Raw genomic sequence first — 14,465 nt, 5'->3', positions numbered from 1 at the left:
TACACACACACAGAGAGAACATGAAAAAATGGGGGTTGCCATACTAACTCTAACGAGAGTAATCAATTAAAGTGGGCTATTATCAGCAGGAGAAAAAAAACTTTTGTAGTGATAATCTGGATGGCCCATTTCAAACAGATGACAAGAAGGTGTGAGTAACAGCAGGGGCAAAATTAGCATGGGGAAACTAATGGTGACTTTTAGGCCTGTAATTGAGTGTCCAGGGACACTCCTGCAAACTGGACACCTGGACACTCAATTACAGAGCTAAAAGTCGCCATTAGTCAACAGAAAAAACCTTCAAAAACAGACTCCAATGAGAAACTGCAGAACTGGAATTCATTTGCAAACTGAACACCATTAAATTAGGCTTGAATAAAGACTGGGAGTGGATGAGTCATTACACAAACTAAAAACTGTTTCCCCATGCTAATTTTTTCCCTACTGTTACTCACACCTTCTTGTCAACTGTTTGAAATGGGCCATCCTGATTATCACTACAAGAGTTTTTTTTCTCCTAATAGCCCACCTTAATTGATTACTCTCGTTAGAGTTGGTGTGGCAACCCCCATTTTTTCATGTTCTCTGTATATCTATCTATCTATCTTATATATATAATCTCTTCCTACTGTATTTTCCACTGCATGCATCTGATGAAGCGGGCTTTAGCCCACAAAAGCTTATGCTCAAATAAATTTGTTAGTCTCTAAGGTGCCACAAGTACTTCTCATTCATTTGGCACCAAGGAATCAAATGGGTGACGCCTTTAAAGTCCTCAGATAAATCGAAAAATAAACAAGTTCATCATGGCAAAAAAGAGCCACTACAATTATCTGAGGGCTGGATAAATTGATTTAGAGGTAGAGCCCTGCATGGATACAAATTTTATATCCATGAAGATCTACATCTGTGGATATCCGCATCCACAGAATTATATCCACGAATGCAGATATCCACAGATATAAAGTGGATATGCACGGAGCTGCAGGGCTCTACTAGGAACAGGCTTGACAAAGCCCTGGCTGGAATGATTTAATTGGGAATTGGTCCTGCTTTGAGCAGGGGGTTGGACTAGATGACCTCCTGAGGTCCCTTCCAACCCTGATATTCTATGATTCTATGAACCACCACGGTGAAAGAAGCATCATGTTGGGCCACCGCTTGCAGGAGCCAGCGCCCCACGCTGGCAGCTCCTCTGGTGTGGCTGTACCACCTCCAGCCCTGCCCACTGGGGTGAGCACCAGGCTAACCGGCAGCTGTCCCTGGTCGTGCTAGTGTGTGCAAGCGGCTCACTCTACTTACAGGGAGGGACTTAGGCCACTGCAGAGCTAAGTTGACTTAAGTTACTCTGACAATCATAAGCTGCTTTAATTACATTGGTTGTACATATCCATACAACTCTCCTTGTGTCGACGAAGCACGTCCACAGTCGTTGCTCTTGCTATCCCACTGTGCAACTTGCCACCCTATGTCACCCTCTGCTGCTGGGAGCTCTGGGAATGGATTGCGATGCATCATGGGGGCGTTCTCGACTTCATTTTGCGCCATTTTTCAACATGCCTTGTAAACTGTGTGCCCGCCATCTCTGCCTGGCAGCCTGGATCCTGAGCTGCTGACTGGTCTAGTGATGAGCGTTATGAACACAAAGCAACTGGTCCTACAGTATTTCATGAGCTGCAAAACAGAGAGTGAATCAGTGATGCCTGCTCTGCCCTGGAAACAAATAATTCAGGATTGCTGCTGGCATTCACAGATCAGCAATGGATTGTCGGTACTGGGCTCAGGAAACAAGCATTGAGTGGTGGGATTGCATTGTGATGTGTAGAGCTCGCCTCAGCATTGCAGCACAAGGACACCAGAGCTCCCCTCACTGTGGAAAAGTGAGTGGCGATCGCGGTGTGGAAGCTGGCAACTCCAGACTGCTACAGGTCAGTAATGAATCAGTTTGGGGTTGGAAAGTGGGGGTTGCCATGATCCAAATGTGCACGGCCATTTATCGCTTCCTGCTACGAAGTACTGTGACTCTCGGTAACGGACAGGAGATAATTGATGGCTTTGAGGCAATGGGGTTCCCTAACTGCAGTGAGGCAATAGACAGTACTCATATCCTAATTTTGGCCCCAAACCATCTTTTAACAGAGTTCTCCATGGTCTCACCAGGGCTATTTCACTGACATCAATAGGGGAAGGTCAGGGAAGATGCATCTTTTGGAACACTGGACTGTATAGAAAGCTGCACGCTGGGACTTCCTTTCCACACCAGAAGATTCCACTGGGGGATGTGGAAATGCCCATAGTGATTCTTGGAGACCCTGCCTGCCCCTTGCTCCCATGGCTCATAAAGCCTTACACCTAGGAACCTAGGACAGGAACCTAGACAGCAGCAAGAAGTGCTTCAACAACAGGCTCAGCAGGTGCCGGATGACTGCTGAATGTGCCACTGTCTTTTTGGCTGATTAGACCTCAATGCGGAAAATATTCCAATAGATATCACGGCCTGTTGTACTCTACCTAATATTTGCAAAGTGAGAGGAGAAAAGTTTCCCCAGGGATGGACTGCTGCGGATGATCAGCTGGCTGCTATTTTGAGCAGCCAGATTCCAGGGCAATTAGAGGGGCACAGCGGGGGGCTTTTCAAATTAGGGAGAATTTGAAGAAGCTTGACAATGATTCCCAATAATGTGTCTTTATGTGATGTATTTGGCCAGGCAATGTTTACTTGCCTCCCTGAATTACCCCTGTAGTGCTTGCTGTCTGAGCATTAATTGTACTAAGCAAATATTCCTACCTATAGCCACTGTGTTTGAATGTTAGCACTGACCGACATGCGTATGACACAAATAAAGACTTATTTTATTTCAAAGACTCAAGTCTAATAACAGGACAAAACACAATTTTGTCAAGTAGGGGAAAATGAGGAACAGTCTCGTGGTTAGGGCTCTCACAGCTGTATGTAAACTCCAGCTTTTGTTGGGAAACCAGTCCCAAGGTGTGGAGTGCACGGGATACTGTGAGGGACCAAGAACACGTGATGATGGGGAACACGTATGATGGGGGAGTTTGGGGAGGGCATGAACTGGAGTTCTATAGTGGCTGCAGGGGGAGTTGTGCATGGATGTGCTCCGATTGTAGGATAATGAGAAACTTCAGCATCTCTATCTGGCCCTCGAGGAGTTTTATCATCTGTTCCCTATCTCCTTTACAGGCTATCCAGCCTGAGTCTTTCATTAATTGTCTCCCTCCATGCTCTTGTTTCACTATGTGCTGTATCCGTTGATTGCAGCACTTTGCAAAACACATCTTCCTTACTCCTCCTGGTTCGTTGCCTTATCTGATGGAGGCACTCCACCAGTGTGGAAGAGTGGGTCCTCAAGGGCACATTTGCAGAAGGCAAAGAAACAATGAATAGAGACAATATTGTGAATGCTCTCATGGCCGTGAATCACAAAAGTTACACACACCTCTTTCTCACTGCTCCTTGGCTAGTACACAGCTTGGCATGAGTACCAAATATGGTGAGTTCACTGGGGGTTGGGGGGGAGAGAGGGAAGGAGGGGGACAAAGGGGCAAGAAGGAACAAAGGTTGGTTTGCGAAGGGGGTTACTACAAGTGGATAGGGAGACACTCCTGAATATTGGTACCCTTTTCCAGAGGCTAGGGTAATCGAACCTGTTATCTCACTCCTAAGGGGGGAACCCAGGATGCAAGGGTGCATCTCCTGCATGCATGTGGCTTCAGACTGGCTCTGTGTGCCGTTCTGGTCCCTGCAGAAATAATTGCTGTGTGGTGCGGCAAAGTTTCCTACAGTGGAGGAAGAAACAAGGCTGTTCTGCCAAGGAATCAGAAGAGGATTGCAGAATACCCACAGGAAAGTTTCCTAGAGATCTCTATGGAGGATTCCCGGGACATCCTATGTACATTAACAAACTTTTCCACCATACCCCCACTGCATAAATGGACAGGCTATGACGCAAAAACTCTATACCGCTTGTTGAGGTGGTTGTATTACGTCAGCGTAGCAGGGAGTTACATCGGCGGGAGGAGCATTTCAGTGTGTTCGCCTCCACTGTTTTGTGATGCAAGCTGACTTTTACCGACAAAACTGTGTTGGTTACACAAGGCCTTAGAGAGCACAGTCTGTTTAGCTTGTCAGAAAGAAGACTGAGAGATGATTATAATGTACAAGGACCTTCACAGGGAGAAAATACCAGGTAGTAAAGGGCTCTTTAATTTAGCAGAGAAAGGCATAACAAGAACCAGTGGCTGGAAGCTGAAGTCAGACAAATACAATTTAGAAATAAGGCACACATTTTTAACAGTGACAGTGATTAGAGAAGTGGTGGATTCTCCATCTCTTGGTATCTTCAAATCAAGACTGGATGTCTTTCTGGAAGTCATGTTTCAACCAAACCAGTGATGCTTTAGTCAAGCAGTGGGTGAAACTGAAAGCCCTGTGAGAGGATCTAATAGTCCCTTCTGGCCTTAAACTCTAAGAGTGGCTTCAAAGATTTTATACAAGTAATAATTAGAGCTGGTCAACATTTTTTGAATGAAAGTTTTTAACATCAGATCCTTTTCACTGTAAAATATCCTTTATTGAAATGGGAAGGGAATTTGTGTGTGTGTGTGTGTGTGTCAGGGCCCGCTCTACAGTTTTGCCCACCCCAAACAGTGAAAAAAACTGCCGCCGCGGATGGCAAAAGGAAGAAGCTGCCTTTGATTTGCCGTCATGGTGGGCGGCACAGAGAAGCTGCCGCAGAATTGCCGCCACGGCCGGAAGAACTGCTGCCCCTTTCGAACTGCCACCCCAAGCACCTGCTTGGAACGCTGGGGCCTGGAGCCGGCCCTGCTGTGTGTGTGTGTGGGGAGGGGGGGTGGGGAGGAGATTTTAATTTTCTTCAAAAATATATTTTTCCAAACCTCCCAGCCCCTGCAAAAAAATTAAGTTTCTGGTTTTGCCATTTCTCTCCTCCTTCCTTTTTTCCCCACCTTTGGAAAAAGGGGGAGAAAAGGAAAAAAGGAAGTGGAAAAGAATGAAAACAAACAATAAATAAAAATGAACACGGCTGTGAAAAAAATTCCTATAAGTGCAGAATTGTTCCTTTTTAAACCTGTGGTGCTAATATTTTTAATTGTTTTTAAAATGGTCACAAAACTACCATTTTTCAGCCAACTCCATGATAGGCTCAGTATGCGTTTTTTTCCCCAGTACACAAGGAGCAGTCACATGCTTCAAATCCCAGTGATTTGTTTTAGAGCAAGGGAAAAGCAAGAATGAACAAAAATAAAATCTCCAAGAGAGAGCACGTGTGCATTCTCTGTAACATGCTGCATCATTTCTGCCTCAAAAATGCCAACTGCCCCTGCAGACAACTGCTTGAAGAAATTTTACAAGTTCAATACAGAAAACAATCATATCACATACACCACAGTATCCAAATTAAGAAAGAAAGATTGACTGTTTCCATGTAGGCTATATACAGTTTTAGAAAAATATTGTTAGGATAAGCATAAAAGGAAATAAGACTTGAGAGCAAGATCTTCATCCCTGCTCCTGCCCCTTTATGCGGTATGAAAGGGCTGAGGTAGCACAAAAGGGTCCTAAAAAGCCCCATATGCAGCTGTGGAGGATTCCCTTGGTGCAGGCAATGTGGACTCCTGGTAACCTGTGACGCAGAGAGTGTACTGGCAGTGTGGCTAGGAATGGGATGTCCTGGGCAGGAAAGCAGCATGCTGTGCTGCAGATATTTTGGGTAGGGCTGTGGCCTAGGTGGCGAGCCCATAAAATTATCTAAATTATGCTGGTGGTCTCTGCAGTCCCCAGAGCAGCCTAGGAAGGAGAGCACCAAGGTGGCTTATAGCCACGTTAGCCCTCCCATTCCTCAGGGCTGTGAGTTCTGTGCTCACACAGAATCTTACCCATATACAGAGGTGAAAGTAAGCCGGTACGCAGTGCCAGACCAGATTGGCTTCCCCTGCGGTGATTTAAAGGGCCAGGGCTCCAGCCGCTGCGGGGAGCCCTGGCCCTTTAAATCACTGCCGGAGCCTCGGGGTAGCGACGGCAGGGCTCCCACGGTGATTTAAAGGGCCCGGAGCTCTGCAGTGGCCAGAGCCCCTGGCCCTTTAATTCGCCCCTGAGCCCCGGGGCTCCCAGCCGCCTCTGCAGCTGGTAGCTCCGGGGTGATTTAAAGGCCCTGGGGCTCCCAGCCAGAGCTGGAGCCCCAGGGCCTTTAAATCTTGATTTAAACAAATCTTCTGGTTGAGGCCACGCCTCTTCCAGTTGAAGCCATGCTGCCGCTCAGGACTCCGGCGTACCGGTAAGCCCTTTAAGTTACTTTCACCCTTGCTCATAATACTTATATATGTTAGGATACAGATATTCAGGACTGTCTGCAAAGGCCTATACTTTAAGAATTTAGGTGTATTCTTATCACTTAGCTAGTTATAGAGGTATAAAAGAAAGAATCAAAATCACAGTCTGCCTGTTTACGGGCCTTCTCTTACAGTGACAGTCTGAGGCCCTGTTCTTAGGCTAAGATCTCTGGCTAAGCAACAGAGGCAGCCATAAGCTGGGAAGCGACCGGTCACATCCTCACATTCCAAACTAGTCACATTGAAATAAGGTGCTATTGGGCTGTTAGGAATACAGTCCTGTCCTGATAATGCCTGTCACCTCCAGAGAAAGGGAAGTGCCTAGAAGATGTAAAAGGAAGTTTAGTTTGATAGTTTTCTGTTCAGTAAGAACTCACTTATCAATAGACACAGCTGGGAAACCCGAATGTCTTTATAGCTGTAGTTGTGAAATCCTCACTTCTGTATTGTTTTGTCATTATAGTTCACACTTTGCTATTGTTTATTTGCATGGACTCTGTCTGGTTCTGTGATTGTTTCTGTCTGCTGTATAATTAATTTTGCTGGGTGTCAAACTAATTAGGGTGGTGGGATATAATTGGTTAAATAATCATGTTTCAATATGTTAGGATTGGTTAGCTAAATTTCAGGAAAATGATTGGTTAAGGTATAGCTAAGCAGAACTCAAGTTTTACTATATAGTCTGCAGGCAATCAGGAAGTAAGGGTGAGAGGAATGGGAACAGGGAATGGGGTGGGGAAATTGGAATCATGTTTTGCTAAGGGGAGGAAATGGGAACAGGGACACAGGCAAGGCTCTGTGGTGTCAGAGCTGGGAGGGGGACACTAAGGAAGGAAACTTGAATCATGCTTGCTGGAAGTTCACCCCAATAACATCGAATTGTTTGCGCCTTTGGACTTCAGGTATTGTTGCTCTCTATTCATGCGAGAAGGACCAGGGAAGTAAGCGGGTGAAGGAATAAGCCCCTAACAATATACAACTCTCGTAAATGTTTAATCCAGCAATTCCATGATAATGAAAACCTCTTCATCTGGACCCTTGTTGATTTCAGTGAGGCTCTGCCAGGGTATGCAAGGTCCAAGTCTTTGGCAGAGCCTGAAAGATCATCTAGGAGCCTGTCTGGCTCCCAGTCCTGCATTTATAAACAGCAGGCCACGCTTCCTCACTAGGCAATTTTAATTATATGGCAGATAAACAGCACAGTCCCCTTTCATTCAGAACGGTGGTCACAATACAAGAAAAGAAATGAGTGATACACGTCAGCTCTGGTAGCAACTGCGCGAATGAAGGTTGCAAAACTGTTCCATTATAAACCAGGTTTTACAGTCCTAATTTTAACAAAGTCATCTTTTGCATTCAGATTCCCCAGGAACGATCCCAAAAGGGGAATCTGTTTTGCTTTTTTAAAGTCTAAGCATATTTTTGCATTAGGAGTGCTGGAAAATATGATACTTATGGAAATTCTGTCCACTCCCCCGAAGCAGAGAACTAAAAATGTTAAGCATAAAGTTTCATAGTCCAGACATGTAAGGAACTGTGAATGAGGAGGATGTACTTTGCAAAGCATGGTTTGAGATGTTTATTCATTTTAGTAGACATTTTACCCGGGGGAGAAAAGGGAGCATTCCCATTTTCTTGATAACTCACATCAGCCTCAGTCCGGCCCCGTGTCCTTGGGGGAAAACCCTTGGACTTCAATGAGGCTGTACGCAGGTGCACGAGTGTATCTCATGGAGCACAGCAGTCCCCATTCTGCAATCAGGACAGTGAGACTATTCCCTGCATTCCATGGAATAAACCACAGACATTTGCACGCTGGAATAAACATCTGGGGAGCATCCAGAGGAGCCTTTACAAACATCAGCTGCCTCAAGTTAACTGGTGATCAATTAACTCAGTGTAGACAAGCCTAGAAAGACTGGGGCCTTGTCTACACTGCCACTTTACAGCGCTGCAACTTTCTCACTCAGGGCACTGTTCGCTCTAAACTGTGCACATGCACACAGATCCAAAACCCCGCGCACACGGCGAAACACCACTTGCACAACAATTTGCACAGAAGAAATTTTTTGCACACACGGCCTGTCAAAAATTAGAGAGAACATTGCTCAGGGGTGTGAAAAAACACATCCCTGAGCACTGCAAGTTTCAGCATGCTCCCAGTGCTGGTAGCTACTCCCCTCTCCTCGTGGTGGTGAGCTCGCTCCCAGCACTGGTGCCGCGCTATACGGCAGCGCTTTAAGGTTGGTAGTGAAGACATACTCTGGGACAGTGTTTCCCAAATGGTGTCTCCGGAAGGTTCTAGATGGGTAGCAATCCCAGGGCAAATGTGCCTCCCAGTGGGAAGGTTGGAGAGCAAGCCTGAAGCGCACTCACCCTGCAGTGGTGGCTCCTGTCTTGTAGGGCTGGGCCCAGGTCCCCACTCCAGGCATTGCTACCTGGTGTACAGGGTTGCAGCTCTCTCCAGGTTTGCACAGGCTGCCCCTCCATCATGACAGACAGAAAGGTGACTGGGCGAAATCTGACTGGTGCTGTGCACTGGTACCCACAAATGTATACATATTACACAGGGTGCGTAGCATTTGCAGGACCAGATTAAGGCATAGAAAACCTAGGCGCATACCTAGGGCCAAATTCACTGGGGGGGCCCAACCTGAGCTCCAACAGGTCTGGTTCACAAACTGGTGCAGAAGCCGGCTCAACAGCAGCAGTGAAGAGGAGCAGCCCTGTGTGCCCCATTGTCCACTCACATTGGGCCCCACAGCTCCTTCACCATGATGGAGGGTCCATGAGACCAAACCTGAGCAGTGCTGTGACCCTTGTGCACCAGGCTGCAATGCCACTCACTCAATTTTGGCTCTGCTGCTCCCCGTCATGATGCAGGGCCATGAGGCCAAATCTGAGCGGGCAGCGCTGTTCCTCCTTGCTGCTGCTGCTGGGCCAGCTCCCGCACCAAGGCTCCCTCCTGGGGCCCTGTTTGGCCTCGTCCCGATTCCAGCACCCCATGTCCCCTCTGCTCTGCTTGCAGGACTTGTTCAGTGACCGCCTTAAGACCTCCTACAAGTATGGGAACTACGGTGAGTGCCCACAGAAGAGGGCTGGCTGGGAGAGGGGCTGTGGAGAGCCTGGGAGGTGAACAGAAGGGAGTTTGGCCTAGCCACATTGTGCCCAGTGTAAGATAAGAGTATGTGTAGACACCATGAGAATGGTTCAGTTATGTGTACCACGTGAAAAATTTCTGTGGATGCCCAGGCTGCAATACCCAGAGTGGGAAGCCAGGCCCAGCAGTGTGAGACAGAAGTCAGGGTGAACATGGGGTGTTCTAGCTCTCCAGCCTCCCCCGGCCACACACACATATATACCAGGCAAGGATTAGGGTTGCAGTCTCAGGGTGACAGGTTTCAGAGTGGTAGCCATGTTAGTCTGTATCAGCAAAGGAAAAAAAAAAAAAGAAACAGATTGACAGAGCCAGAAGAATACCCAGAAGTCACCTACTCCAGGACAGACCCAACAAAGAAAATAACATAACACCACTAGCCGTCACCTTCAGCCCCCAACTAAAACTTCTCCAGCACATCATCAAGGATCTACAACCTATCCTGAAGGACGATCCCTCACTCTCACAGATCTTGAGAGACAGGCCAGTCCTCGCTCACAGACAGCCCCCCCAATCTGAAACAAATACTCACCAGCAACCACACACCACACAACAGAAACACTAACCCAGGAACCTATCCTTGCAACAAAGCCTGTTGACAACTCTGGACACAAATCAGACGTCAAGAATTATAACATTTAAAAACCAGTCGGAGAACACTTCAACCTCCCTGGTCACTCAATTTCAGACCTAAAAGTCGCAATTCTCCAAAAAAAAAAAAAAACAACCTTCAAAAACAGACTCCAACGAGAAACTGCAGAATTTGAATTAATTTGCAAACTAGACACCATTAAATTAGTCTTAAATAAAGACTGGGAATGGATGGGTCATTACACAAAGTAAAAACTATTTCCCCATGCTAATTTTTCCCCTACTGTTACTCACACCTTCTTGTCAACTGTTTGAAATGGGCCATCCTGATTATCACTACAAAAGTTTTTTTTCTCCTGCTGATAATAGCCCACCTTAATTGATTAGTCTCGTTAGAGTTGGTATGGCAACACCCATTTTTTCATGTTCTCTGTGTATATATATCTTCCTAGTGTATTTTCCACTGCATGCATCCAATGAAGTGGGTTTTAGCCCACGAAAGCTTATGCTGAAATAAATTTGTTAGTCTCTAAGATGCCACAAGTACTCCTTGGGTTTTTTTTTAGTCCTAGGTAGAAGGTGATACTGAGTGTGGTCAATGCCCCATGGTGGAGCGAGAAGGAAGTGGCAACAGAAGATGAAGATGCTGGCCTATGATTTTGCGCCCACCCCCATGAATTTGGATCCTGTGTGCGTCACAAAAAAAGAGACAAATGCAGTTTGGGTTGCCCTACTAAAAAGTTTGGGAATGACTGCAATAAGTCTACGAGTTCCCAAAAGGTGACAATAGTTTGTCAAGCAATGTTACAGGTACTAAATGCATATTTAATCCACTATGAATGCATTATTAAACATGTCAGTATACCACAATGTGTAATACAGGGCAGGCACAGAGAAAATATCAGAATATATGATTCTGTCTTGATGGACTTTTCTACACTAACAATAAACTGCCTCAGCTATTATCATTCACTTCTCGATAAAAACAAAAGGCTCCTATACTTTTGTTATACATGGTCAAAGATCACCTGCCTTCAGGACCATCCACATGCAGTTCTGAGAAAGGACATCAGTCCCCCAACAAAATTGGGACAATCCCTTTTCCAAAAAAGGAAACAGAAAATAGCTTCAATACTTCCAAAGAGGCAAACTGAAAAGGGAAAAAGATCAACACTTTGGAAACTGAAGTCTGGGAGATATAATCAGAAGACCTCAAAATGCTTTACATACCATGGTTTAAGCCTCACAACACCCATATCTTGATAAGCATTGTTTCTTATTAACTGTGCTCCTGCCCAAAAGACCCCATCAGGATCAGGGCCCAATTGTGCTAGGTGCAGTACAAACACACAGGAAGACCCAGTCCCTGCAGCAAAAAGAATACAATCCAAGGCCTGCTCCTGCAAGGAGTTGCACACAGAGCTCCATAGACTTCAGTGAGCTCCATGTGCACGGGGATGCACTTCCATACTTCTCATTGTACAACTGTGACCTAAATAGACAAGTGAAAAGTGTAGGAAAGGGCTAAGATACACAAGCAGAGGGATCAGGCCAGTGATGGGCATACATCATGTTAGTCTTGTTTTTTTAATATTATATAATTGTGTGTGTGTGTGTATACACATATTCACACTGTCCTCACTACCCTAGGTCTAGCTACTGTTATTTCCTTTGTAGTCTCAGTTTTACAAGTAAACTGAGGAACAGAAAGAATAAGTATTTTCCCAAAGACCATGTTCTGGTATCCAAATTAAAGTGACAGAATGTTCCACAAAACAGTTCAAAACTCCAAGAGTACTTTCATATTTTATCTAACCAATAACAACAAAAGTTATACTTAAAAAAACTGAAGCAGGGCTGGGCATTAGAGAGAGTAACCTCCTATTATAAAAAAACGAGGAGTCCTTGTGGCACCTTAGAGACTAACAAATTTATTTGGGCATAAGCTTTCGTGGGCTAGAACCCACTTCAGCAGATGCATGAAGTAAAAGATACAGGAGCAGGTATAAATACATGAAGGGATGTGGGTTGCTTTACCAAGTGTTAGGTCAGTCTAATGAGATAAATCAATTAACAGCAGGATACCAAGGGAGGAGAAATAACTTTTGAAGTGGTAAGAAAGTGGCCCATTACAGACAGTTGACAAGAAGGTGTGAGTAACAGTAGGGAGAAATTAGTATTGGGGAAATTAAGTTTAGGTTTTATAATGTCCCAACCACTCCCAGTCTTCATTCAGGCCTAATCTGATGGTATCTAGTTTGCAAATTAATTCCAGTTCTGCAGTTTCACGTTGGAGTCTGTTTTTGAAGTTTTTTTGTTGAAGAATTGCCACTTTGAGGTCTGTTATTGAGTGACCAGAGAGAACCTCACTTGTTGACTCCTTGTGTCACATCAGCAGTTCCTCTGCACTACCTTCCCTGAGTAGCTCAGCAAGTTCAGTTGGGCTCCTGGGCTCTAACTTCTAAACTCACTTGAACTCCCTCCTATCTTGCAAGTCATTTTATTTACCTTGCTTGTGTTGGACCAGAAGTCAGACAGTGATTCATTGCCAGCTCTCTGTTCCCTGAAGGTGTAATTCCCCGATAGCTCGTCTATGGCATTCAGGATGTCCATCTCTTTGCCACCATCAGGCATCACTTAAGTTCTGGCTCTCACTTGCCCAGTTCCTGGGTAAGCATTGCAGTCGTGCCACAAGCAATACCAGGCACAACCCAGCGCTGGAGGGGACTAGTTAGTCAGAGGAGAGAATTGTGGAGACTTCACAGTCACTCACTGGTTTGGGAGTAGGAGACTGTCTGTCTGACACAGGCCTCTATCTTAACTGCTGCCTGGATACCTGCCCAATAGGTGAATGCAGAATCAGAGCAGGGGAGGGAGTTACTGGGACCCTCAAGAGGAGTATGATCTAGTGTTGGGACATTTTGTGGGGGGGAGGGGGTAGTAGCTCTTTACAAGTCAAATGTAAAAAAGACTGTCTCCTGTAACGATTAAGAACTTTGCATTACAAAAAGGGAGCTCAATTCTCATCCAAACAGGATAGTGTTTATTAACTTCCATTCCTTCCCAGTTTGTTAATCCATAAAAAGGGAGGAGGCCAAGGTATGTAATCAGCTTTTTTTATTATTAGCAGATGTACAAACAAGTTGTCAGCTCTAAAATGCAGGGCCGGTCTCCATTTTGTGACCTATACAGCACCAAGCACAGTGTTGGCACTTAAAAAAAATAGCTACACCCTAAACTGTCATAGGAGAACATTTGTCTCTCCTCATGAGGGTTGGTAAATGTCTATTTCTCGCATCTTTCAGTGTCCTATGCTTTGGGGATAGAGGAGTGTCCAGAGCTAACCAAGCAGAGGCTGAATACTGATTAATTAACTAATGAAAAGCAGGTGTAAACGGCTTAAGGGTGGCTCTTTAAAGCAAAAAGAAAAGGAGGACTTGTGGCACCTTAGAGACTAGCAAATTTATTTGAGCATAAGCTTTCGTGAGCTACAGCTCACTTCATCGGATGCATTCTGTGGAAAATGAATGCATCCGATGAAGAGAGCTGTAGCTCATGAAAGCTTATGCTCAAATAAATTTGCTAGTCTCTAAGGTGCCACAAGTACTCCTTTTCTTTTTGTGAATACAGACTAACACGGCTGCTACTCTGTAACCTGTCTTTAAAGCAAGTAACATGAAGCAGCAAAAAGAAACTTCCTGTGAAACTGTCCTAACTCCTGTAACAAACTCCCCTTCCCCCTCTACTGGGTTCTGCCTTGCACTCCCACTCCTAAGCCCTCCTGGGTCAGACACTCCCCGGCTTACCTTGTTTGTGTTGTACCAAAAGTTGAAGTGGGACCCATTTCTGGCCCCTTGCTCCGCAGAGGTGGAGTTCCAGGGCAGCTGGTCTAATGCGGTCAGGCTGGGCATTTCTCCAGCCATCAGTTGTGCCCCCAGGGGGACTCCGCTGCAGGCAGTGCCATGAGCAGGAGGGGACGTGTTGCTCTCAGGAGAGGAGCGTGAAAACTTTACAGTCACTTCCTGGTTTGGGATGGTTTGGGAGTAGGAAATTCAGCTTGAATGACACCCTCCTCTGCACCCTCCACTGCTGCCCGGACATTGCACAGGTGTATGAAGAGTCGGGGAAGGGAGAAGAGCTGCTGGTGGGACTCTGGGGGACTTGGAGGTGTATTGGGGGCTATGGCTTGTTTTGTTGCCTATACAAATTTGTAGGGGGAGCATAACAACAAAGCCAAGTGCAGGAATTTCTCAGCTAGCTTTACTGCTCCTAGCACAGCACTCAGACCTTCCCTCCCCCGCAACTTCCCAGTGCCCTACCCCTGTTCTGTATCAGCTGCCTGAAA

General features: G+C 45.8%; 1 protein-coding gene across 1 annotated transcript in view; it reads right to left on the bottom strand.

Moving 5' to 3' along the window:
- The window catches only part of NIPAL2 (NIPA like domain containing 2), a 66,343-nt gene extending 52,086 nt beyond the window's left edge, over nucleotides 1-14,257 (bottom strand). Inside the window, exon 1 of the mRNA XM_084619136.1 lies at nucleotides 13,927-14,257. Within this exon, the coding sequence (XP_084475262.1) occupies nucleotides 13,927-14,043 (117 nt within the window). The 5' untranslated portion in view covers nucleotides 14,044-14,257. The remainder of the gene's footprint in view (nucleotides 1-13,926) is intronic.
- Between the last annotated feature and the right edge of the window lie 208 nt (nucleotides 14,258-14,465).

Source organism: Lepidochelys olivacea (assembly GCF_965140295.1).
Source record: "Lepidochelys olivacea isolate rLepOli2 genome assembly, chromosome: 2".
NCBI lineage: Eukaryota > Metazoa > Chordata > Testudines > Cheloniidae > Lepidochelys > Lepidochelys olivacea.
This window is presented reverse-complemented; position numbering and strand designations above follow the sequence as displayed.